This window comes from Mustela lutreola, chromosome 3 (assembly GCF_030435805.1).
Source record: "Mustela lutreola isolate mMusLut2 chromosome 3, mMusLut2.pri, whole genome shotgun sequence".
In the NCBI taxonomy this organism is placed as follows: domain Eukaryota; kingdom Metazoa; phylum Chordata; class Mammalia; order Carnivora; family Mustelidae; genus Mustela; species Mustela lutreola.
The window spans coordinates 144,675,438-144,702,521 of NC_081292.1; the positions used below are offsets into that span (position 1 = coordinate 144,675,438).

The 27,084-nt window shown below is 41.9% G+C and overlaps 1 protein-coding gene across 1 annotated transcript in view; it reads right to left on the reverse strand.

The window, feature by feature from the left end:
• The window catches only part of LOC131827937 (myosin-IIIb-like), a 149,061-nt gene that overhangs the window by 103,855 nt on the left and 18,122 nt on the right, over window positions 1-27,084 (reverse strand). The window contains exons 4-5 of the mRNA XM_059168873.1: window positions 20,339-20,440; window positions 8,799-8,883 (exon numbers count right to left, since the gene is read on the reverse strand). Of these exons, the coding sequence (XP_059024856.1) occupies window positions 8,799-8,883; window positions 20,339-20,440 (187 nt within the window). The remainder of the gene's footprint in view (window positions 1-8,798; window positions 8,884-20,338; window positions 20,441-27,084) is intronic.

Consider the following 27,084-nt stretch of genomic DNA (forward strand, 5'->3'; position numbering starts at 1 on the left):
AAAAGATTATTTTTTTACTTATTTGAGAAAGAGCACCAGTGGGGGAGTGGGAAGAAGGAGAAATAGGCTCCCTGCTGAGCAGAGAGCCCAACTTGGGACTCAATCCCAGGACCCTGGGATCATGACCTGAGTTGAAGGCAGACGCTTAACCAACTGAGTGAACCAGCTGCCCCTGTATCAACCCTAAATTAACATATTAACCATAGACAGTTACCTGCCAATAAATGAGCTTCATAAAGAAAACACATAATTGGGACGCCTGGGTGGCTCAGTGGGTTAAGCCGCTGCCTTCGGCTCAGGTCATGATCTCGGGGTCCTGGGATCGAGTCCCACATCGGGCTCTCTGCTCAGCAGGGAGCCTGCTTCCCTCTCTCTCTCTCTGCCTGCCTCTCCATCTACTTGTGATTTCTCTCTGTCAAATAAATAAATAAAATCTTTAAAAAAAAAAAAAAAAAGAAAGAAAACACATAATTAAGCATCTTCCCAGACCTGGATTTTATTTTGAGTTAGGCAGTTAGATCCATCATAGAAAATGAGACAATATTAACTTTCCTTTCACTTATTTTGTTAGCTTTGTTAGGTTTCTGAGAAAGACAGATCCCTAATTTATCAAAAATCAATTATTATATTCAAGTCAAACAACATAAACAAGAAGCTTTTCTTGAGGTCAAACTAATTAAGTTTACCTCTGGTTCCGACAGAAATAAAAACTCAAAGAGGACATATTCATTCATCCATTACCTTTATGCTTATGATAGCCCATGATTCTAGATCCAGATTTAGTGGAATCACTCAGAAATGAGTGACCGTTTCAACCCTGGAGTTTATTATCTCATGTAGAATGTAGTAATAGCAGTTAACGTTTTTGTGCATTTACTACATACTAGGTAATCTTCTAAACATTCCGTATATTTTATTCTCACAACAGCCATAGGAGACGGGTGCCATGACTAGACATCCACTCTAGCTTGTTCAAGGTCATGGAGCTAGCTGGACACACAGACCTGAGCCTAGACAGAAGCAATTTGGCTGCAGAGTCTGTGACATAAACTGCTTCCTCTGACTGCAAGGTGCCTCTGCACACACTGGGCAGGAATCAGACTTAGATGCTCATGGGGCCAGGCCATGAATTAAGCAGACCATGAGTAGGTATCAATGAAAGACAGCTTCTACACGGTTCTGGTAGGCTGCTGCTAGATACCCCAATTTTTCAAAAGCCATCAGAAATCTGAATTGTTCCAGGAAATCTATTTTTATATGTTAGAAACTAATTAAGACTTTCAAAAACATTGTTTGGGCCAAACAAAATATGTCTGCAGACCACATTCTATCCAATGGCTGTATGTATATATCTTTCAGCTTATAGAACACGGTCCAAATTTGATATTCTGTGCATCTTTTAAGCCTCCCACGTCTTGGCTCCCATCTGCCTTACTGCCTGTTACAGTATTCTCTGCATTACTGCACCCCCACCCTGTCCCCTTCAGCCTTCATCCCGCTGGACCCCTCACCCCCCCAGAGCATCCCGACATCCTGCCTCTGGACCACTTTTTCCCTCCTGGAATGCTCTTCTCCTAGCTCTAATCTGTTTCAAGGCCTTCCAGGAGGTGCTACCTACATGGGTAATATAGCAACAGGTAAAGAAGGAACTATCAAGGAAATTCTGTTCAGAGGGAACAGCATGAACAGATATACAGAAACAGGAAAACAAAAGACATATTGAAAACCACCAAACAGCTCCAAATATTTTAAAGGAGGCCTCCAATCTTTGGAATCTGGTCCTATAAAGAGAACTTGGACTGCTGACATTCTTGACATCCATAATCCTTCTAAAAGTCTCCTTTGCATAAGGATCACTGATGATTTAAGGTTTGTTGAAATAGTTCAGATAAATATTTATGTACAGCCATAGGCAAATCCACAAGGAAAAATATAACTCAAAACAGATTTTTTCCCTGCAGCTTCTTTAGCTAGTGATAAGGTTTCTGGCTTCAAAAAGGTTTTGAAAATGAATGTGACCAATTAATATTTTAAAAATCAAGAAACTCAGAGAAGAACCTAATAATTGAGTAAGCTCTGAAAGTTATCATTTAAGGGTGTGCCAGTGGAATCCTGGTCATACTGGCAAGGGTGAGTCAGGCCCAAAGTCAACCTCAGTTTTATCCCTGAGATAACAGCCAGGAATACAAAAAAATAAAATTTGGCTCTCAAGTTAAAGCAGAGAGTAAGCATTGTTCAAAGTTTCTAAAGTGTTGGAATCCTCAATGTTTATTTTAATCTAAAGCCCTAGACCAAAGCCAGAGGGGTTTTGACCCTTCATATCAGGTTAGCTTTACAGTGACCCTTTATTTATTTTTGGAAGATTTTGTTTATTTATATTAGAGAGGGGACATAAGAAGGGCGAGTGGGAGAGAGAGAGAAGCAGGCTTTCTGCTGAGCAGGGAGTCCAACACGGGGCTCCATCCCAGGACCCCGGGGTCATGACCTGACCCAAAGGTGGATGCTTAACCGACTGAGGCACCCAGGTGCCCCTACAGTAACCTTTTAAATACCATTACTGCCATTATTGCTACCACTTCCACCACCACAAGCAACAGCAGCTAGTCTTCATCCCTTGAGCATTCATTGTATGTCTAGAACTACACTAGTTCTCTTACATAGATCATCTCTAATCCACACTCATTGCCGTTTTGCAGCCCAGCATATTGAAGTTCAGAAAGATGAAAGAATGTGCCCAGTGACTCACAGCTTATAAGGCATTGAACTAAGGTTTAAAACCAGGACTGTCCCCAAGGCCCATCTGCTTTCCACCCAGATGAGATAACACACAGACTATCTTTCACATCACCAGAGCTTCATTGAAGAAGGCCGCCGCCTCCACCACTGCTCCCATGCCTACTGCCTATCTCCTTCAGGGTCCTCATAAGGTCCTCTAATGCCTTAGTGCATTGACTTGGCCACAGCAGTAGAAAGTTCGCTGGAGGGCACTAGCCTCCTGAGGGGGTGAAATGGAAGTGGAAGGAAAACCGAGCATGGGGACTGAAGGGTGGGAGAGGAAAGGTCCTCCTGATACGTAAGAAAAGTTGTTTCGTTTCATCTTCTTCGCGATGCCACATATTTCTGCAATGACCCCCCACGCAGACTGTGTGTCAAGAGATGTGGCAATCTGTACTTTCACAGCCCACATGAAAATCTGGCCCACAGTCGGCCCTGACTGGGAGGCTGTTCCTCTGGCTCATCGATTCTGAGGTCAGCCCAATTGGCTCCAAGCCCCAGAGCTGCAAGGATGACACACGGGAGAAATATGTGCTTGTTTTCCCCTCGCGAGGTGCCAGCTCTGCTCGAGCTGCCTGAGTCGTGACGATTCCCATCACTCTGAGTCTGAATCCTCACTCAGGCAGCCCCCACGAAGCAGCTTCTCCGGAGGTGTGTTACAAGCTGCTGGGCAGAAATCTTCTGCCTCCCTTATAGGATAGGGGCTTCTTTTTATACTACAACAGGCCGGCTGTGCTAAAAAATGTCAAATAAAAGCCTAGGGAGAGCTTTGCCATATGTGGGCCAAATTAAATTAAGGAGCATAATCCTCACTATTGTACTTATCAGCATTAAAATAGAGGATCACCATCAGGGGAACAAAGCCCCAGGACATAAAAGACTATTTCCTTTCTGTCATTTGCTGTACACAATTACAGGCTCACGGAGGAAGTGGGGTGGAGGAGTGACACCCTAGCCACCGATTTCTACTTTCAACCTGGAGTTGCCTTCTCCTTAGCCATATTAGCTCCCACCCCACTGGACACAGAAGGAAGCACCTATCTTCTCCACGAGGCTTTGTCCCCAGACTTCAGTGCTGACATTTTTTCCACCCATCACAGGATGACAGTTTTATGCCAGTCAGGGTTTATTCCTTAGCTGGCTGTGATTTACAATTTGTTACAATGACAGTGACAAAGAACACAGAGCAGGAAAAAGCCATGGGCTAAGCATCTGGAGCCTGGAACCTAGATTGACAGCAGAATGTAACAGTATCTCAAAAGGGTCAGCTCTGGAGTCAGAAGGCCTGCATCCAAATCCTGACTCTGTCACATGATTAAGCCACGCTGACAAATTACTTGTTTGTTTGGTTTTTTTTTTTTAAGCTTCCACAAAGGCAACTGATTAACAGAAAACATTAATTTGAGGAATCCTGTTCATAGACAGCGACCACGGCAACCCCGCTTCCTGTAAGTGTTGTGGAGGGATGGGGTGGGGCCGTGAGATTGACATTCTCAACCCACCTGACCTTCACTCCTGAACAAGCAAGGGCTCTGAGGGCTGACTGGGCCTTGGGTCCTGGGGTTTGGGTTCTGTTTCCTCCTGTGACCTGGAGTTTGATGTGGAGGGCAGTGATGCCCAGAGATGTGACCCTCTGGATTACACCCTGGGCAGCCAACATGGCAGCCTAGGGAGAGGACTCATCTGGGTTAGCCTTCACCTTCATCCCACCAGTTACATGGCAGATGGTTTCCTTGTCAGAAAGATCGGTAACATGGACAGAAGTGTCACTGAAGGACACAAAGATGTGGCAGATACCACACTCATTTTCTCTGTTAGCTACCTGAGGTCCAAGGCTGAGGATCTGTTCTTCCTTCTTTTCTTTCCCCTTCAAGGGGCCATTTCTGCAGGGCTTCTCCAGACTCTGCCACCAGAGAGCAAATGACTCATAATAACTTGATGTTAGAAATTATAAAAAGTGGACCTCTTTCATCTGGTAGTTACATGAGGATTAAATAGGGTAATATATGTAGAACACTTAGTACAGTGCCCAGGAATTTGTTAGTAAGTGTCAAATGTTAGTTGTTTTTAGTGATGGAGAGAGAAGTTCTGATTTCAAACCCAGACCTGCATTTATTCTCTGTGTGACACTGGGTGACCCTCCCGACGAGCTGATTAGGGGCAGGAGTAGGTAAATCTGATACGTACAACTCAGCACTGGTCTCTGGACCAGCATGTGGGACCTACTCATCTTAGCCCTCCCTGTTTGGTTTACTTATCAGTAACATGGAGTCAGTGATACCACCAGAAAGGCAAGAATGAGAAACACGTGAGATCACTGTGGGAAAAGATCTGGACTCACAAAAAATGTTGAGTGAATCTGAATGATTATGTTGTTTTTATTCCTGGCAATATTTCTTGTCTTGTTTGGGTCTTCCTTATGAACTCCTCCCTCTGATTCTGCCTGCCCTTTATCTTTCCCTGGTACCTATCTGCTCCCTACACTACCCCTCCAGGACTCTTCTGGCATGTTCTCTTACAAAGCTGCAAACGCCCATCCTCACATTCTCAGCTTGCCCTGCAGCTCCCTGGCAGGGCCACCCCGGCAAACTGCCAATTGCTGGCCAGTGAGATGCAAGTGTGTCCTAGGGACTTCTGGGAAACAGAGACAGACTCCTGAAGAGCGCCTCCTTCCCATCCAGCCCTTCCTTCCTCTTTGGACATTGCCTGGTGAGGAGGTAATGCTTAGTGCTGCTTCAGCCACCTTGTGACCCTAAGTGGGAGCACTGCTGATGCACTGAAAGTAGCTGAGAGATGAAGAGGGCCCATGTCTTAAATGACATCCCCAAGCAGCTGAACCAGCACTGGAAGTTTTGTGTTTAGAACTCTATCCTGAGGGATTCTTAAGTATACTGGTTGGAGGGTCTGTTAATTTGCTGCTAAGAACATCAACATTGGCATGATTTAGCTTTCTTCTTACTCTGCCCATTCCTTCCCCTGGCATCTCCTTCCCCTTGGCTTCCTTCCTGTCAACCATTGGGTTGATTCACAGGGCATTCAGGTGATCAGCAAACACAGAGGGCAAAATGAGACTTCTAGCTCCCTGGGGCAGGCATGTCCTAGCTGATGAGTTATTCAGTATCCTATTGTTGCTGCCACCACCCAATGATGGAGCAAGAAGAACACTTCTTTCATAAAAATCTGAGCCTTAGGAGGGGTATTGGAAGTCCAGTCAAGAGACTTACTGAGTACCTACTGCACGTACTGGAAACAGGGAGAAGTAAGATTCAGTCCTCACCTTTGAGAAGTTGACCTGCTAGCATACAGTCAACCACAACACCAGGCAATACATGAAAAGCGACAGAGATCAATAAACCAAAGCATGGTCTGTTTATCACCAGAGCCCTGACTGTGAGCTATTACTGCTCACAACATCCTAAGGAGTTTTTGGCAGAATGTAAATCAACTTATCACCAAGTACATTATTTAGCTGAACTGATATTTTTTACACAGCAAACTTTCTTGATGAGGAAAGCTATGGGTTGATTTACATTCTGATAAAAGTTCACTATTTTGTCTCGAGCAGTCAGTTTTTCTTTCTGGCAGTCATTTTTGATCCCTGCCTCTCATGCATCTCCACCTCCAGTCATTTTCTTAGAGTCCTTCCCTGGTCTGGGCCTGCCATTATCTCATCCCCTCTGTCTCTTGTTTCTTGTCTTTATAGAGCAGCTTTTATTTCTGACACCTGATCAATTGTCCTTAAGCATATTCTGACTTTTCAAAGAACTTTAATGGCTTCCCATTTTAGACCAAAAGAGGTTCAGACTTCTCAGTGTGCCATATCCAGCCTCTCTCTGTCTTGCTGGACTTTGTCTTCCAGACTCACCTCCACCTTGTCCCAATATGCACCCTGTGCGGTCAGACTTACTATTTGACCAATGCATCTACCTCTGTTCTCTCTGCTCATGTCTTTCTGTTCAGCTCTTACCAATCTCATCAAGATACGTTGTCATAGCCCTTTCCTCCATGATGACCTCAATGCTCATCAGTGCTCCAGTCAAGGACCTGGAGAACTGCCTCATTTAATGGTGGGTGGAGGAGGAGAATGGAGCCAGAGAAGACAGAGACCAGGGTATCCTAGAGGAAGAGCTTGAAGTCCCCAGGTCCACAGACACCCAAGGAAGAGGGCAACCTGAAGCCAGCATGGCCCATGGAATGGATGCTGTTGAGTCTGATGAAGATGAGGTTCTAGCCACTGGGAGCTGAAATTCCCAAGAGCAGTTGTAGAAACATGGGGAGGGCACAGATCAGATTTTAGGATCAAAAAGGGAGGGGTAGGTGAGGGAATGAAGTAGATGACTTGGATATCAGTCTAAGAAAGTCTGATAGTAAAAGTAAGAGGGAGGCCAGGGCTAAGAGTAGCCTCTTTTGTAGGATGTGGAAAGGTATAAGCAAAGGGAAAAGAGATAGGAGAGAATGAAAGCTGTGGAAGTGAGTGTGTCCTCCAGGGCCTGGAGGAAAGGACCACAAATGAAGGCATTAGTTAGCCTGTTCAAGGAAAAGACCTGTACTCTTTTGATAACAGCAAAGGAAAGAAGAGCAGCTGAAGAGAGAGATTCTGAGATTCAGGAAACCAAGTTGAAGTTGCTCACAGCACTACCATGATACTGTACAAAGTCAGCCACCAGCTGAGGTTGAGCGGGGTCAGGCTTGGGCTGGAGCCAGAGCCATTTACCAAACAGGGTCACTGAGTCATCCAAGGTCAAAGCGCTGGAAAATGGCACTAGGACCAGAACCCGAGTCTTCCATCTGCAAAGGTCAGTGGTCTTCCTGCTGCATCAGAAATTCTAAACTTTGTTATTCTAGTATGAGGTGAGAGGCCTATAATATTTCCTCAAGTGCCCTTGAGTGAGCTGTTTTATTGGGAAACTAGTCTACTTTATGAGCAGTCCAACAACAGCTTGAGACCACTAGAGAAGTATTGATAATGTAATTCGTCAAGTCTCAAAAATATTAATAAGAAATCTCAAAAAACTAATAAATATTTTTTAAAATTACATATCAAAACCACTTCTTTTTCCAAGTGAAAAGATGCACAGAAGTTTCTAATGATCTGCTTCTTTCTCCAAATCCTGGCGTAAATTTTTAATGAGAAAGTCCCTACAACTGATTTAGAGGAAAATATGAAAGGCAAGCTTCATGCTAGTTAGACCTTCCCTTTGCCACAGTCTGCTCTTTCCTGTACTTGCATCCTCTCCTGGTGACAGATATGACAGAACCTAAAAACATTTTCTGGGAAAAGGTAGGTTATGGAGATATCCCTGAAGAACTGGAAGCCTGGGTGTTCCTTGAGTCTCCCGTGCTTGATGTCCTGGCCTGGTCTGGGCTGACTTAAAGTGACCTGAGCCTACAGTGAGCCACGGATATTGTCCTCTGCAGCCCCGAGCAGGTCCTGTGTACCATGAAGATGAGCTATAATGCTCTACTTATTTTGAGTTATATTTAACTAGAAATTGTGGGTAAACGGGCAATTATACTCCCTTTTTGCTTTATCTTAACCCAAGGTTTTCCCACCTTGGACTACTTTGGGCTAGACAATTCTTAGTTGTGAGGGGGCTGTGGTGTGCAGGGTGGGATGTTCAGCAGTACCCCTGGCCTCTGCTCACCAGATGACATCAGCACAACTCCTCCCCCTGAGGCTGTGACAACAAAAATATCTCCAGACACTGCCAAATGTCCCAGAGGAAAGAGGGGCAAAACTGTCCCCAGTTGAGAAAAATCACTTTAACTGAATGAGGCCAAGCACCTGCTTTACTATGAAGAGAACCCAAAAAGCAGGATTGTGTCCAGGTTGCCCTGCAGAGTGAAGACTTTTTGCCCACAGAGGAATGACCTCTGACCTGGGAGAATCTGATAAAAAACACTTTTTGGCTCTACTTTCTCCAACTCTTCAATATAACACATTGTCAGAAATACTTCTGTTCAGTGTCCTTGGGCACAGAGCACCTAAGTGTAAGACTAAGAACAGTATGGAAATGACTCACCGATTTTTCTCAGTGACAACAGGAGAGTTGCTTGAAGTCTCTGCATGGCCACTGTTGAATTCTGTTTGTGGACTTCTTTTATGATCTATGGGAGCCCCTCAGAATGGGCGGAAAACAAACAAAAAACAGACAAAAAACTTAGAGATCTATGGCTAGGTTCAGAGGCAGGGTTAGGCTTTAGTGCCTATCCATACTCCACAGCACCCCTCTCCCTGCCCTCTTGCTGTTCTACAGCCTTTGTCTACACACATCATCAAGACTAACCTGCTCTGTGATCCCAGCCAGCAAACTCGGTAAAATAATTCACAGGTACGGGAAAACAAGCTACCTTTCTCCAAGAGATAGAGATGGTGGGCAGAGATTAGAAGCCCCCGGGAGAGCTCAACTGCCACAGTGGTATGCAGGAGTTGGAATGGCAGTGGGCTAGACAGCAGGCCAGTTTCCAGTTCCAGCTAGGCAGGGTGGGGCTGGTGCTGATGCAGAATGTTCATCAGGGAATGGACTGTCCCAATGTGGATAGGACGGACACTAACTAGGGAATCACTTCTGGAGTCATCCATTTCTACACTGTGAAGGAGGGCAATTCACTGATAAATTTCTCAAGAGTGGGAGTAACAAATACAGTTTCTCCTTTCTGTGACCATGGGTGCCTAGCCCTACCTAATCAATCATGCCCCTCTTTTCCACTAAATCTTAATTCAGGTTCAAGTTCCTTTTTTTTTTGAAAAAGATTTATTTATTTATTTATTTGAGTGAGTGTAAGCTTACTTGAGTAGGGGGAAAGACAGGGAGAGAGAAAGAGAGAGAGAGTCCCAGGCAGCCTCCCCACTGAGTGCAGAGCCCATGGGAGGGGATGGGTTTGACATGCGGCTTGATCTCACAACCCATGAGATCATGATCAGAGCCAAAATCCCGAGTTGGATACTCAAATAACTGAGCCACCCAGGCTCTCCAGCTTCAAATCTCTTCTCCTTCTTCTTCTTCTATTTTGTTTTGTTTTAAATATTTTATTTACTTATTTGACAAAGAGAGAGAGAGAGCACGCACACATAAGTAGGGGGAATGGCAGGCAGAGGGGAGGGAAAATCAGGATCCCTGCTGAACAGAGACCTGGATCAGGACCCCAATCATGACCTTAGCTGAAGACAGACACTTAACTGACTGAGCCACCTGGGTGCCCCTCAAGTTCCTTTTTAACATGTTTTACATCAGAGGTTCCCCTGGTGCAGGTGCCACATGGTCATGACTTCATGAGGACAACAAAGGAAGCATCAACATCACTTAGAAACTTGTTAGAAATGCACATTCTTGGGCCCCACCCAAGACCTAGTGAATTAGAATGTCCAGTGGTGGTAGCTGGCAACCTCCTGTTGTTTTTTTTTTTTTTAATTTTATTAAAATTTTTAATTTTTTTATAACATATAATGTATTTTTATCCCCAGGGGTACAGGTCTGTGAATTGCCAGGTTTATACACTTCACACTGCTCACCATAGCACATAACCTCCCCAATGTCCATAACCCCACCCCCCTCTCCCAGCCCCCTTTCCCCCAGCAACCCTCAGTTTTTTTTGTGAGATTAGGAGTCACTTACAGTTTGTCTCCCTCCCAATCCCATCTTGTTTCATTTATTCTTTTCCTACCCCCTAAAACCCCCATATTGCATCTCGACTTCCTCATATCAGGGAGATCATATGATAGTTGTCTTTCTCCGACTGACTTACTTCGCTAAGCATAATACCCTCTAGTTCCATCCAAGTCGTCGCAAATGGCAAGATTTCATTTCTTTTGATGGCTGCATAGTATTCCATTGTGTATATATACCACATCTTCTTTATCCATTCATCTGTTGATGGACATCTACGTTCTTTCCATAGTTTGGCTATTGTGGACATTGCTGCTATAAACATTCAGGTGCATGTGCCCCTTCGGATCACTACATTTGTATCTTTACGGTAAATACCCAGTAGTGTAATTGCTGGGTTATAGGGTAGCTCTATTTTCAACTTTTTGAGGAACCTCCATGCTGTTTTCCAGAGTGGCTGCACCAGCTTGCATTCCCACCAATAGTATAGGAGGGTTCCCCTTTCTCCACATCCTCGCCAGCATCTGTCATTTCCTAACTTGTTAATTTTGGCCATTCTGACTGGTGTGAGGTGGTATCTCATTGTGGTTTTGATTTGTACTTCCCTGATGCTGAGTAATGTGGAGCACTTTTTCATGTGTCTGTTGGCCATCTGGATGTTTTCTTTGCAGAAATGTCTGTTTATGTCCTCTGCCCTTTTCTTGATTGGATTATTTGTTCTTTGGGTATTGAGTTTGCTAAGCTCTTTATAGATTCTGGACACTAGCCCTTTAACTGATATGTCGTTTGCAAATATCTTCTCCCATTCTGTCAGTTGTCTTTCGGTTTTGTTAACCGTTTCCTTTGCTGTGCAAAAGTTTTTGATCTTGATGAAATCCCAATAGTTCATTTTTTCCCTTGCTTCCCTTGCCTTTGGCGATGTTCCCAGGAAGAAGTTGCTGCGGCTGAGGTCAAAGAGGTTGCTGCCTGTGTTCTCCTCAAGGATTTTGATGGATTCCTTTCGCACATTGAGGTCCTTCATCCATTTTGAGTCTATTTTCGTGTGTGGTATAAGGAAATGGTCCAATTTCATTTTTCTGCATGTGGCTGTCCAATTTTCCCAACACCATTTGTTGAACAGACTATCTTTTTTCCATTGGACATTCTTTCCTGCTTTGTGGAAGATTAGTTAACCATAGAGTTGAGGGTCTATTTCTGGGCTCTCTATTCTGTTCCATTGATCTATGTATCTGTTTTTGTGCCACTACCATACTGTCTTGATGGTGACAGCTTTGTAATAGAGCTTGAAGTCTGGAATTGTGATGCCACTAACTTTGGCTTTCTTTTTCAATATTCTTTTGGCTATTCGAGCTCTTTTCTGGTTCTGTATAAATTTTAGGATTATTTGTTCCATTTCTTTGAAAAAAATGGATAGGATTTTGATAGGGATTGCATTAAATGTGTAGATTGCTTTAGGTAGCATAGACACTTTCACAATATTTATTCTTCCAATCCAGAAGCATGGAACATTTTTCCATTTCTTTGTGTCTTCCTCAATTTCTTTCATGAGTACTTTATAGTTTTCTGAGTATAGATTCGTTGCCTCTTTGGTTAGGTTTATTCCTAGGTATCTTATGGTTTTGGGTGCAACTGTAAATGGGATTGACTCCTTAATTTCTCTTTCCTCTGTCTTGTTGTTGTAGAGAAATGCCACTGATTTCTGTGCATTGATTTTATATCCTGACACTTTACTGAATTCCTGTACAAGTTCTAGCAGCTTTGGAGTGGAGTCTTTTGTGTTTTCCACATATAGTATCATATCATCTGCAAAGAGTGATAGTTTGACTTCTTCTTTGCCGATTTGTTGTCTGATTGCTGAGGCTAGGACTTCTAGGACCACATTGAATAGAAGTGGTGATAATGGACATCCCTGCCGTGTTCCTGACCTTAGTGAAAAAGCTTTCAGTTTTTCTCCATTGAGAATGTTATTTGTGGTGGGTTTTTCATAGATGGCTTTGATGATATTGAGGTATGTGCCCTCTATCCCTACACTTTGAAGAGTTTTGATCAGGAAGGGATGCTGTACTTTGTCAAATGCTTTTTCAGCATCTATTGAGAATATCATATGGTTCTTGTTCTTTCTTTTATTAATGTATTGTATCACATTGATTGATTTGCAGATGTTGAACCAACCTTGCAGCCCTGGAATAAATCCCACTTGGTCGTGGTGAATAATCTTTTTAATGTACTGTTGGATCCCATTGTCTAGTATTTTGGTGAGAATTTTTGCATCTGTGTTCATCAAGGATATTGGTCTGTAATTCTCTTTTTTGATGGGATCCTTGTCTGCTTTTGGGATCAAGGTGATGCTGGCCTCATAAAATGAGTTTGGAAGTTTTCCTTCTATTTCTATTTTTTGGAACAGTTTCAGGAGAACAGATATTAATTCCTCTTTAAATGTTTGGTAGAATACCCTTGGGAAGCCGTCTGGCCCTGGGCTTTTTTTGTTTGGAGATTTTTGATGACTGTCTCAATCTCCTTACTGGTTATAGGTCTGTTCAGGTTTTCTATTTCTTCCTGGTTCAGTTGTGGTAGTTTATATGTCTCCAGGAATGCATCCATTTCTTCCAGATTGTCAAATTTGTTGCCATAGAGTTGTTCATGATATGTTCTTATAATTATTTGTATTTCTTTGGTGTTGGTTGTGATCTCTCCTCTTTCATTCATGATTTTATTTATTTGGGTCCTTTCTCTTTTCTTTTTGATAAGTCTGGCCAGGGGTTTATCAATCTTATTAATTCTTTCAAAGAACCAGCTCCTAGTTTCGTTGATTTGTTCTATTGTATTTTTTTGGTTTCTATTTCATTGATTTCTGCTCTGATCTTTATGATTTCTCTTCTCCTGCTGGGTTTAGGCTTTCTTTGTTGTTCTTTCTCCAGCTCCTTTAGGTCTAGGGTTAGGTTGTGTATTTGAGACCTTTCTTGTTTCTTGAGAAAGGCTTGTACCGCTATATATTTTCCTCTCAGAATTGCCTTTGCTGTGTCCCACGGATTTTGAACAGTTGTGTTTTCATTATCATCTGTTTCCATGATTTTTTTTCAATTCTTCCTTAATTTCCTGGTTGACCCATCATTCTTTAGAAGGATGCTGTTTAATCTCCATGTATTTGGGTTTGTTCCAAATTTCCTCTTGTGATTGAGTTCTAGCTTCAGAGCATTATGGTCTGAAAATATGCAGGGAATGATCCCAATCTTTTGATACTGGTTGAGACCTGATTTATGACCCAGGATGTGATCTATTCTGGAGAATGTTCCATGTGCACTAGAGAAGAATGTGTATTATGCTGCTCTGGGATGAAATTTCTGAATATATCTGTGATGTCCCTCTGGTCCAGTGTGTCATTTAAGGCCTTTATTTCCTTGTTGATCTTTTGCTTGGATGATCTGTCCATTTCAGTGAGGGGAGTGTTAAAGTCCCCTGCTATTATTGTATTATTGTTGATGTGTTTCTTTGATTTTGTTATTAATTGGTTTATATAGTTGGCTGCTCCCATATTATGGGCATAGATATTTAAAATTGTTAGATCTTCTTGTTGTACAGACCCTTTGAATATGATATAGTGTCCTTCCGCATCTCTTTTTATAGTCTTTGACTTAAAGTCTAATTGATCTGATATAAGGATTGCCACCCCAGCCTTCTTCTGATGTCCATTAGCATGGTAAATTGTTTTCCACTTCCTCACTTTAAATCTGGAGGTGTCTTCAGGTCTAAAATGAGTTTCTTGTAGGCAGCATATTGATGGGTTTTATTTTTTTATCCATTCTGATACCCTGTGTGTCTTTTGATTGGGGCATTTAGCCCATTTACATTCAGGGTAACTATAGAGAGATATGAGTTTAGTGCCATTGTATTGCCTGTAAGGTGACTGTTACTGTATATTGTCTGTTCCTTTCTGATCTACTACTTTTAGGGTCTCTCTTCGCTTAGAGGACCCCTTTCAATATTTCCTATAGAGCTGGTTTGGTGTTTGCAAATTCTTTCAGTTTTTGTTTGTCTCTCCTTCTATTTTCAATGATAGCCTAGCTGGATATAGTATTCTTGGTTTTCTCGTTTAGTGCTCTGAATATATCATGCCAGTTCTCTCTGGCCTGCCAGGTCTCTGTGGATAAGTCTGCTGCCAATCTAATATTTTTACCATTGTATGTTACAGACTTCTTTTCCCGGGCTGCTTTCAGGATTTTCTCTTTGTTGCTAAGACTTATAAATTTTACTATTAGGTGAGGCAGTGTGGACCTATTCTTATTGATTTTGAGGGGGGTTTTCTGCACCTCCTGGATTTTGATGCTTGTTCCCTTTGCCATATTATGGAAATTCTCTACATTAATTCTCTCCAATATACATTCTGCTCCCCTGTCTCTTTCTTCTTCTTCTGGAATCCCAATTATTCTAATGTTGTTTCGTCTTATGGTGTCACTTCTCTCTTGAATTCTCCCCTCGTGGTCCAGTATTTGTTTGTCTCTCTTTTACTCGGCTTCTTTATTCTCTGTCATTTGGTCTTCTGTATCACTAATTCTTTCTTCTGCCTCATTTATCCTAGCAGTAAGAGCCTCCATTTTTAATTGCACCTCATTAATAGCTTTTTTATTTCAACTTGGTTAGATTTAAGTTCTTTCATTTCTCCATAAATGGCTTTTATCTCTCCAGAGAGGGTTTCTCTAATATCTTCCAAGCCTTTTTCGAGCCCGGCTAGAACTTTGAGAATCATCATTCTGAACTCTAGATCTGACATATTACCAATGTCCGTATTGATTAGGTCCCTAGCCTTTGGTATTGCCTCTTGTTCATTTTTTTGTGGTGAGTTTTTCCACCTTGTCATTTTGTCCAGATAAGAATATATGAAGGAGCAAATAAAATACTAAAAGGGTGGCAAAGACCCCAAGAAAATGCACTTTAGCCAAATCAGAAGAGACCCCAAGTCATTGGGGGCAGGGGAGAAAGGGGATAAAAAGAAGTTCAGAAAAAAAAGATTAAAAAAAAAAAAAAGAAAACAAATTTAAAAAATATAAAAAAGAAAAAATATATATTAGACTAGTGACTAGAACAGGGTCACCCACTTAATTTTGGAAGTATTTTGGTCTCTTAGAAGAAACTACCTCCTAAAATTTTAAAGAATGAAAAACATATATAAGGGTAAACACAATGAAGGGATGGAATATGCCTATAAAGATGAAAAAAAGATTTTTTTTTAATTTCTAAAAAAGGAGCTGATAAAGTAAGTTGGTTGGGAGAATAAAGAAAAAGAAAGCGGAGAGATTATTCTCAGGCTGGAGATTAGAACAGGCCCAGAGCTAGATTTAGGGCATATTTTGACCTATTAGAAGAAGTTGTACCCCAGATTTTTTAGAAGAAAAAACCCTATGTGTATACAAAAAATAAAGTTAGATACAATGAAGGATAAAATATGACTACAATCATGAAGGTTCAAAAAAGATTATTTTTTTTAATGAAAGGTATTGTTAAGATAAACTAGTTAAAAAACGTTAAAAGAGGAAAGGGTAAAAGTTAAAAAAAATTTAGAATAAGAAAAGATATATAGTTAAAAAAAATTAAATTAACTGCAAGACTAAGGAATCATGGGGAGAAAGCCATGAATTCCATGCTTTGCTTTCTCCTCCTCTGAAATTCTGCTGTTCTCCTTTGTATGTTAACTTGTTCTTGGCTGGATTTCTTGTTGATCTTCTGGAAGAGGGGCCTGTTGTAGTGATTCTCCAGTGTCTTTGCCCCAGGCGGAATTGCACTGCCCTTACCAGGGGCCGGGCTAAGTAATCCACTCTGGTTCGCTTTCAGGAGCTCTTGTTCCCTGAACGCTTTCCATAAAATTCCGTTGGACGGGAATGAAAATGGTGGCCTCCCAGTCTCCAACCCACATGAGTGGAGAGCTCGGGGCCCCAATCCTCAGTGTGCCCTCAGAGACAAGCGTTCAATCACTCTGGTGTTCCTGGCCTCTGGCTGCGCTCTGAGCTCACCCAGCCTGTGACCAGTTCAAGGTGACCCTGAGCTGAGAGCTCACTCCTCGGCTCTGTCTCTGTAGCTGGCTTCCTTGCTGTAATACTTGCGAGCTCTGCGACACTCAGACATCCCCAATCCTTCTGTGACCCCATGGGACCTGGGGCCACACTGACCCCGCATGGGCGTCACCCCAATTTAGCCTCTGGAGCGATATCCCTCAATGGAGCAGACTTTTAAAAGTCCTGATTTTGTGCTCCATTGCTCCACTGCTTGCTGGGAGCTGGACCCTCCCCCTGCAGTCTATCTTCCCGTGACTTTGGATTCACTTCTCCACTGGTCCTACCTTTTAGAAAGAATTGTTGCTGTTCTTCTCTTCGGTCTCTTGTTGGATTTGTAGGTATTCGCAATGGATTGATAAGCTATCTAGCTGATCTCCTGCTACCTGATATAGTCTCAGTCTGCTACTTCTCCGCCATCTTGACCACAAACCTCCTCTGGCAACCTGTTTTTAATAGGCCCTCAAGGTGATCTGGATCCATGCTGAAGTTTGACAGACACTGCTCCAGATCAATGATTCTTAATCTGGGCTGTATATTCAAATCACCTGGGAAGATTTTAAATATACCTAAACCCAGCTCCTAGAGATTCTGAAATTGTCCTGGGGTAGGATTGCGTTAATTTTAAGAAGCTCTCCGGATGATTTTACCGTTTGGCCAGGGCTGAGAATTAGTTTCACATAGTCACTACTAATCAGTTGGGATAGGGGAGAGAGTGCATCTATTTGCTATCCTTATTTCAGGTCATCTAAAAGCAGCCAAACCAAAATATAAATATGAAGATATCTGTAAAATTGGCAACTGTGACATACTACAGAAGATGCATAAAATGTATAAGGTTGGGGGTGCCTGGGTGGTGCAGTTGGTTAAGCATTCAATTCTTGGTTTCAGCTCAGGTCATGATCTCAGGGTTGGTAGATGGAGCCCCACCTCGAGCTCTGTGCTCAGTGGGGAGTCTGTTTAAGACTCTTCTCTCCCTTTCCCTGCACTCTTCCCCTCCCCCATCCTGGGGCTCTTTCTCTCTCTCTCTCTCTCTAATAAATAAATCTTTAAAAAACTTATAAGGTTGACGTTATGATGATTGAACATATAGCATGACAAAGAGTACAGAGAAAGAAATATATAAATCAATTGTTTTATGTTGTCTATTCTGGGAAGGGTAAGCTCTGATTCTGTGTTATTAGTTTGGTTCCTTAAACATAAATATCTCATGTGTAAAAGAAATGTAATTCTTCGAGCTATCAGTGATAGATAAGACCATCTGTTATTGTTATTATTATTGCTATAAACACCAAAAGAATAAAGATAAAATTTTAAGTGGAACATTATTATATTTTTATTATTACACAAAAAAACATTACGACCAAACAGTGAAACAACAACGTTGAAAGAAGCAGCAAAAGAAATCAAGAAAATTAGCTGCAGCCTTCCAGAATTTCATTAACTGATTCCCTTCCTTCCCTTCCCTGCCATCCCTTGACTGACCAACTCCTCTAGTGAGAGGATCAGGCAGGTTCCCCCTCCTGGAGATTCTAAAACACTGTTTGGCCTAATCTCACTTGTAATACTATGACAAGCAACATAAAAGCAAGAACTGACTTTAAAAGGAGAAAGAGGAGCCTACTTCAGGGCACAAATAACTCTGCTTCCTTATTAAGAAGGAACGTTGACAGGAATAATCTTTACCCCTGTGCTCTGGCCCAATTTGGCAGAACCAATAGCGACCACGGACTGATCAAAGCCCAAATGGTGTCACCCAGGTGGAAAGCTGAGATTGCTGTTGTCTCCACCTATCTGAGATCTTTGGAATAAAGAGAAGGAGTAACAGCTTAACAGTAATTCAGAGAGGAAAGAACAATGCCAGAAAAGATCATCAAGCCCCTTTTGGTTTGGGACTCTCAAGAGAAAGGTGCTACGTCCGCCTCCAGAGAAGAAGCTTCACCATCTTTCCCTGGAACTTAGCAAATGTTCCCAGTTACTTTGTCTGGGTTTCCAATAAAAACCCACAGAATTTCTGTTCATGTAATTAAAGGGAAAACTTACTCCATGTTTCTTATTCATTTACACTTCAGTCATCAAAATATTGATTTTTAGGAGTTATTTGAAGTATAAAAATCAAACAGAAAACTTTCAGAATATTCTTAATAAAGCTTAGATGAAGTCTGTTCCTTCATCCCCCAGCTTTGCCTGAAGATCAGGGAGAAGGATTTGAGTCAGAGTAAAAACATAAACTTAAATAAGAAGGAGGCCAAACTATTGAGTTGAAAGCAACCCAAAATTGTGAAATATTTTTAAGTATGTCCTGGTGACAGTTGGAATCATCTGGCATCTCTTTGGCAAATTAATTACTGAACAAGGAGATTGGAGAAACAAAGATACAGAGAGAACCAGAAAGGTAAAATAGGGTGGTCACTCCAAGTGAAGATAGTAAGTGAAGGAATAAGAGCAGTGAGATGGTGGTAAAAAAATTCAATGATGAGCTTGCATAGCCGACCTGAGGTGCATACAGGTGGGGCAACAGAGGCTTCTCCAGATGGGGTCTCTTCTCCTTAGAGGAACATCCCTAAGTGCTTCGGTTCAATGAAATGAATCAGTTTGAGGAGGGACTTCTCTGAAGGAGTTGAATCCTTCCAAAGTTGAATTGAACTCAATGAGTCATTCATATTTCCCAGGAAAGTCAAGCCAATTCTCCACTGGACCATTTTGGAATAAGATGGAAAGGCATTTGGCTGAAAACATGGGAGCAGGCAGTGTAAACTCAAATGCCTCTGGGGCATCCCAGGTAACATAAATGTGTGCACTGTCAGGCAAAGAGGGTGGGAAGTGGTGGGGTTTGTGTGAACCAGAGAATGTATGCCTCACATGGAGACTTTTGGGTTCAAAGTTTTGGTAAACTGTGTCTGGCCAAACAAAACACACCTTCATGGTGATTACAACTGGAAGACCTCCTATTTGTGACTTCTGCTAAGTAGAAAGTGTCAAGGTCATGAGTCAGTAACTGCTAGGCATCCTGTTTCTGAAAATGGAAAGTGTGTCATTGTCTCCAACCACAGGTCTCCTCAAATTCAGGAAACCCTGCTGCTCCCTGGGCTCCCCATCTTACCACTCCCTAACTTCCCTGCTCCAAGATAAAGTCCCAGTTCTATATTTCCTAAACAGAGGCTGGGTGGCAGGTTCCAAAGCAGTGGAAAGTGCCCAGAAATTCTTCACTGGGCCTGGCAGATAAACTGCAAAGTCTACTGTGAAATTCAGAGCAACTCATCTTTATGTTTCAGAAAATGCTGGCATTAGCATTAAAGGCCATATTTTCGAAAATCACAGCTTCTTTCAGCAGAAGTCCAAAAACTTCAAACTGCAAAAAGGAAAGATTCTGGTATTTTTTAAATGTTTAAAAAAAAAAATTGGTTTAGTCCATCAACTGCTCTCATTTTATAATGGTGTTAACTAATGGAGGGAGGCTTAGACCAGGTACTCAAGTTTTAATTTCTTGTCCATGGTGCTCCTCCCCACCATAAATGTTCTGCATTTATGGTTTGAGATCCATGTATCAATGTGACAGTCATAGAAAGACCTTAAGAAGCCAAACCAAGGTAGATCAGACAGAAATGTGTCCATGTCCACTCTAAGAGGGGGAGTTGAGGAGAGGCAATAGGTAAGGAGAGCCACAACTAGACCAGTTTCCCCAGTAAACAGGTCAGTGGGCAGAGGGGGAAGCTGAGAGTATTTCTGTCTACTCTTTCCCTTTTGTGAAATCACTGGTTGGGATCCTCTGTAAGGCTGCCCCTAAATTTAACCAGCTGTCTCCTATAGAAAAACAGAGAGTCCATATCAGGTGGTCATTTCCATCTCCAGAACCTTCTCTGGAATGTCTCTGAATACAAGACACCCATCCCCAAACTCTAATGACCTCACCTGTGTGGTCACTAGGTTCACCATGGTCTTGATCCTGGACACCTCCCTTGCTTTCCCTTGTGACAGTGGGCTGCAGATCACTGCTTTGGTCTGAAGGGTGCCCTGTGGAATGAAACAAAGGAGGAACTTATCAAACTTGTGCTCCCACACCTGGATTCACTACCCAAGTGGGTGACACAGTGTGGCTAGGGAAACCCACACTTGTCTCACAGTTCTAGGCACCAACATGATAAACCTCACCAATAGATCCGGGGCTTATTTTTAAGATTTAATACAGTGTGGCTGTAGAGGGCCTAATGGTAGAAAATAAGGGAAGTGGTTAACTGTCCTGACTGGACTCCCTGCTAGTTTTGTGACTTGATAATTCAGATAAGCTCTGTCTCAATGATTGTGTTAGTCAAACAGGGAGCTTAAGTGTACCAGGATAGGGCTTCTGGTTGGACACCTGCATGGTTTTCCTATTTCCTTTTCAGTTGTACCACCAGGAAAGTAAAAGGAGGGATAAGGTCTACTCCTTTCTTCCACATCTCTGCCCCTTACTCATGTCTGTCCTTTCCTTTCATCCTGTAGTCCTGTTCACTGATGTTTGTGGGTTGACAACCAATAATGCTGTCATGAAAAAGATCGACTACATATTCCACTAGGATGAGGACACTCACAATTGCAGCTTTTCATTGTCCAGTCAGTTTAGCTCATGTTGATAAATACCTAAATACTTCTCTACCAAACAGCTCATGACTTGAGTGGAAAAATACTGAAGGGTCTGTCCTGGTGGTCACATCTCTTCTTCCACTCTCCATGACCCTCAAGGGCATGATGGGTTGAAGATGTTCTACCACCTCAGACTACCTCAGGTATCTGAAGAGGGCTGCTTCTTTCCAGTTGGATCCCTTGGCTCTAGAAGAAACCACACTGGTAGCAGGGCCCCTAATCCCTGCAGAGGAGATATGCTGCAGGCTTTGCCCTTAGGCAGCCCCATCTCCTTTTCCTCTGACCTGAGATATAAACTTTGTTCTCTCTCATCCCGCAACTTCTTTCTGACTCTGGCTGTTTCAAATATGTTGGTAGTATTTCCAGATATACCATATTACAATATTTGGGATCTCTGACCTTTTTCTGTTTTTATTTCTTTGGATGGGATTTTTTTTTTTCCATCCTGTCCTTCTCTCTCCTTCTGAGTGACTCTCCTACCTCAAATATCACCTTCCTACACCTAGCCTGATGGCACCATGTCTCTCCAGTCCCTTGAGGTGGCCCAGCAAACCCATTAAGCAATGCCTCAGACTATACTTAAAAAGATACTGTCCCTACTCTCATGGAGCTTTCATACTAATACAGAGAGTAAGAATAAAAAGGGATAACAGATGTAAAAACACCCTAAAACTTTTAAGAGGGTGAGCTGGGTAGACTAGAGTCCCCTCAATATTCCTATCTATCTAGAACCTCAGAATGTGACCTTACTTGGAAATAAGATCTTTGTAGATGTAATTAGTTTAAGATGAGGTCACACTGGAATAAGGTGGGTCTTAAGTTCAACGATTAGTATCCTTATAAGAAGGCCATGTGAAGACAGAGACACAGGCAGAATGCAGTGATAATGAAAGCTAAGAATGGAGTGATGGGTCTACAAGCCAAGGAATGCCAAACATTGTCAGGAACTACAGAAAGCTAGGAGAGAGGTATGGAAAGAATTCTCCCTCAGAGTGTCCAACACAAACCAAACTTGCTGATTTTGGACTTCCAGCCTCCTGAACTGTGAGAGAATAAGTTTCTGTTGTTTTATGCTACAAAGTTGGGGTAATTTGTTATGGCTGCCCTAGGAAACTGACATGAAGAGGTAAAGCTGACAGATGTTAAAAAAGAAACAGAAGAAAAAGATTAGGTACATGTATTCAGCTTGATTTTGTTGGGGGTTGGGGGAATGTTAAGAACAGGAGTTAGGGAAATGTCCCGTTATTTTCATTTAACAAACAAAGATGTATAGGTTATTATGTTCCATGCAGTGTTCTAAGCCCTTTATAAATGTTAACTCATTAATCTTTATAGTAACTCTAAAAGGTAGAGGCCACTATTTTCCCCATTTTATGGTTAAGGAAACGGAGGCCCAGAGCAGTTAAATGACTTGCCAAGAGTCACTCACAGCTGGAGAGTGGCAGAACCAGTTTTCAAATCCTAGCAGTTTTGCCCTAAAGCCTGAATTCCTAAATATTACATGGTACAGTCCCATTTATGTAGACATTTAAAAAATCATTAAACTCTACTCTTATTTCTTCCTTTATAAGTGGCAGTAAGAATTCAGACTTTCTTTCTTTCACGTGCCTGGGCTTCTAAGGTCCCACAGATCAGGTGCTATGGGAGGAGGCTCTGGGCTGGACTGGCATTTGATGACCTGCTTGGAGGACAGACCCAGAGGCAAGGTTTCCAGCAAGGGCACTGTCTAGGTAGATTTCTTGGTTGGAGATCTAGGCTGGGTAAGCTTTTCTGGCCTCATAATGGGTCTGGCAAACAGTGCCTACTGTATCTGGCAGAGGAGGCGCATACAGATGAGGCACAAAAGCCCAACCTTCCCCTCCTCACCACTGCTGGCCAATTGCAGCAGGAGCCCATGTCATTTCTGGCTGGAGTGACAGCTGGTCAACAGCCATCTTATCAGAACAGAAAGAGGCCAACTTGTGGGAGGTCTGACAGGCAAATGCCACCAAAAGCAGCAATGAGAAAGTAAAATTATTTTTCTAAAGAACAGAATCTCATTGACAGATTTTTTTTTTCAATAGCCACATCAGAAACCCTGGTCTCAACATAAAACAGTTCTGGTAATTCCAGGCCTACGAGAACATTCTCCACTTTGATTCTCCTGTGCTTAATGCCAGTCATTATCCTGGTCAGACTTTGGCGGAGTTCAAAGAAAGTCTTGCCTGGTAATTGTTTTCTCTAACTTGGGAACTAAGGAGGAAGGTTTTCCCTTATCCTAAAGATCAGTTTCTTGTGTTCTCTGGAACATCACTGTTTGGGGAATTCCCCTTGCCTTCAAGCACCCAGGGATTGTCACTGTTCTCTTCTGACTCCCAGCAGCCTTGGGTGGGATTTACTTCTTATAATTTATGCCCCGTCTGCTTCCGAAAAGGACCAGAGCAAGCCTCATAGATTGTTTGTTTCTTGTGCTTGTGTTAGTTGTCTCTAGCTTAGCATTCCTCTTAAGCCTGGGGCAGATGTGTCTGTCCTGGTTCCATTTGAGACTGTTTCTCCCACCTCCTTTCTAAAAGATTTTATTTTTAAGTGCAGTTTTAGATTCTCAGCAAAACTGAGAGGGAGTTGCAGAGGTTTCCCATATAGTCCCTGCTCCCGCATATGCAGACACTGCCAATACCTCCCACCAGAGCGGCATATTTGCTACAATCGATGGACCTACACTGACACTTCTTAATTACCCAAAACCCATAGTTTACATTATGGTTCACTCCTGATGTCGTACATGACATGGGTCTGGACACATTATAATGACATATATCCATCATCCTGGTGTCATACAGTAATTTCACTGCTGTAAAAAATCCTCTGGGCTCTGCCTATTAACCCCCTCCCACATCATGGCAACCACTGATCTTTGTATAGTCTCCACAGTTTTGCTTTTCCTAGAATGTCACATAGTTGGAATCATGCAGTTCGTAGTCTCTTCAGACTGGCTCTCTCCTCGTAAGATGCATTTATGTTTCCTGCATGCCTCTTCATGGCTTGAGAGCTCATTTCTTTTTAGCACTGAATACTATTCCATCGTCTGGATGTACTACAGTTTATTTATCCATTTACCCACTGAAGCACATTCTGGTCGCTTCCAAGTTCTAGCAATCACGAATAAAGATGCCTCACACATCTGTGTGCAGGTTTTTGTGTGGACGTAAGTTTTCAACTCCTTTGGGTAAATACAAAAGAGCGTGAAGACTGGATCATATGGTAAGAGTATGTTTAGTTTTATAAGAAACTGCCACACTGTCTTCCAAAGTAGCACCACCATTCGGTATTCTCATCAGTGACGAATGAGGTTCCTGCTGTTCCATGACCTCACCGGCATTTGATGCTGTCAGTGTTACAGATTTTGGCCCTTCTAATAGGTGTGTAACAGTATATTGTTGTTTTAATTTACATTTGCCTGCTGACATGATGTAGAGCATCAGACTGTCCCCCTCCTGGGGAAAAAATAAATTTTATGTTGCTTTTGTGACCACCCCAAAAGCATTTAGCAGTGTGTTCTGCACAGAGAGGATGTTCAGAGAATGTTTGGGGGAAGGACACCAGATCAAGAGTTAGGCAGTCTGTACCGCAGGGAGGTTTCTCAGTCACCATCTGTAAAAAGGGGTAAGATTCCCAATCTACTTCTTAGGGTTTCGGAGATAATTACAAAAATAAGGTGAGTGAAACTGCCTTGTATAAACTAGGAATTGCTATGCAGAAATATAGCATGTTAGGAAAATAAGTATTTCTGCTTGTTAATTAAGAAGGAAATAATTCCCACCTCTATGATCATTCCAGCCTATATAGTTCTGGTTTCCCATAAATCAAAGTTATTTACTTTCCTATAAATCTCTCCTAAAAAGATAAAGTTCTAGATGTATATAGCAGCTTTATTCATAGTCACCCAGAACTAGAAACAAAGTTCATTCAGCAAGTAATTGGCAAAATTGTGGTATACCCATACTCTAGAAACCTGCTCAGCAACAAAAAAGAACAAATTACTCTTAAATGCATCAATACCGATGAATCATAAAAGTATTATATCAAGTGAAAGAAGCCAGATGCAGTTTACATACTGTATTACTCCATTTCTATGACATTTTGGGAAAGGCATAATTATAGGGACAGAAAATCCATTAGTGGTCCCCGGGAGCTAAGAGTGTGGGGAGATGGTCACAGAACGGCAGGAGAGAGCTTTTTGGAAATTTTCTTTTTTCTTGATTGTGAAGGGGATTACCTGACTGTGTTCAACCAATTTTATCAAACCATTTGAGTTTTACTTATATAAATTATACCTCAATAAATATGACTTTTTAAAAATTACCAGAACATAAAAAAATTAAAAGATAAAGTCTCCTCAAATTGACTGTTCCCAGAAAGCAGGATCCAATCATTTCTAACCCACGAGGAGGGAAGTGTCTGGTGGGGAGAGCCTTGCTGTTGATGAGGGACCCTTCACAGCCATTTGTATCATTGACCATAGCTGGTTTTGACACTAAGTACTTGGCTCAAAGTCTACAAAATTAGCAGGCTCTGGTTGCTTGTACCTCTCAACCGTCACAACTTTATTGATGAGAATGGCTACCAGCTGTCACCTCTGCCTCCACCTCTGTGCTTGGTGATTTAGACTTCATGGCCACAGCAAATCAAGCCATGATCCTGCTATGGCTCTTCGTGTTGGGGTTTGAACTTCTAGCCAAATGGCTGTCGCTCAGCTGTTAGGCTGCCAATCACCCGTCACTGTGGGTTAAGCATGATATGCACACTGAGATCTTCCAACTCCTTAGACATCTGAAAGGCAACTTGTTTTTCACACCAGCAGGCAGCAAATCTGGGTGATATTTAACTCCTGGATTTTAGAATTTCTGACTTTATGGAAGGGGGTGAGGGGGGGACTTGGAATTTTACATTACAAGTTGCAGAAGGGCCTCAAACCAGTGGACAGGAAAAATGATGTCATTAGTATACCACCTAAATCTTAACACATTTGAGGCCAGTGAAAAATTTATCTACATAAATGAATCAAGCTCTTGGCACAATGGAGCACAGTTTTTTTACAAAAACAAAAACAAAACCACTTTAAATCTTTCATATGATATTATTGTAGTTTAGTTTTCCTCTGTTAGATAAGCAAGACTTAAGATTCAGAAAATTCTCTTTTATAAAGGCTATACTGTAACTGTATTTAAGATTTGACAGGTACTACTTTTTTTCTCCAAAAGTAAGAGAAATGGTTTCATCTGTTTGAAGTTATATTATTATTATGCTCATCCATGAAGAGTAATATACAGACAGATTTATTTCCCTGTGAAATTCATATTTAGGAAGGGGGTGTAGAGAGAAAACTAATAATTACTGACTATCTACCACAGGACAGGTACCACGCTTTGCACGTAATATCTGTAATCACCTTTACAATGGTCCTGAAAACTAGGCCTTTAGGAGTTCCATTTTATAGGTGAGGAATCTAAAACTCAGAAGTCAAGTAATTTTCCCTCAAACCATATGACAAATTATGGCACAGCAGAGATTTCAAGTTGATTGCTTTTTGTTTGTTGTTCTTTCCTTTTTCTTAAAATTTAAGTATAGTTGACACACATTACATAAGTTTCAGGTGTACAACACAGTGATTCAACATCTCTGTACATTACGGTATACTCACTACAAGTATAGCTGCCATTTGTTATCATACAAGGCTATTACAACACCACTGACTATATGCCCTGTGCTGTACCTTTTATTCTCATGACTTATTAATTCCATAACTGAAGCCTATATCCCCCAGTCCCCTTCAGCCATTTTGTCCATCTTCCTGCCCCGCTTTGCTCTGGCAACCATCAGTTTGTTCTCTGTATTTATACATTTGATTCTACTTTTTGTTTATTCATTTGTTTTGTTTTTTTTAGATTCCATATATGTGAAATTATATAGTCTTTGTCTTTCTCAGTCTGGCTTGTTTCACTTAGCGTAATGACCTCTAGGTCCATCCATGTTGTTGCAAATGGCAGAAATCTCAT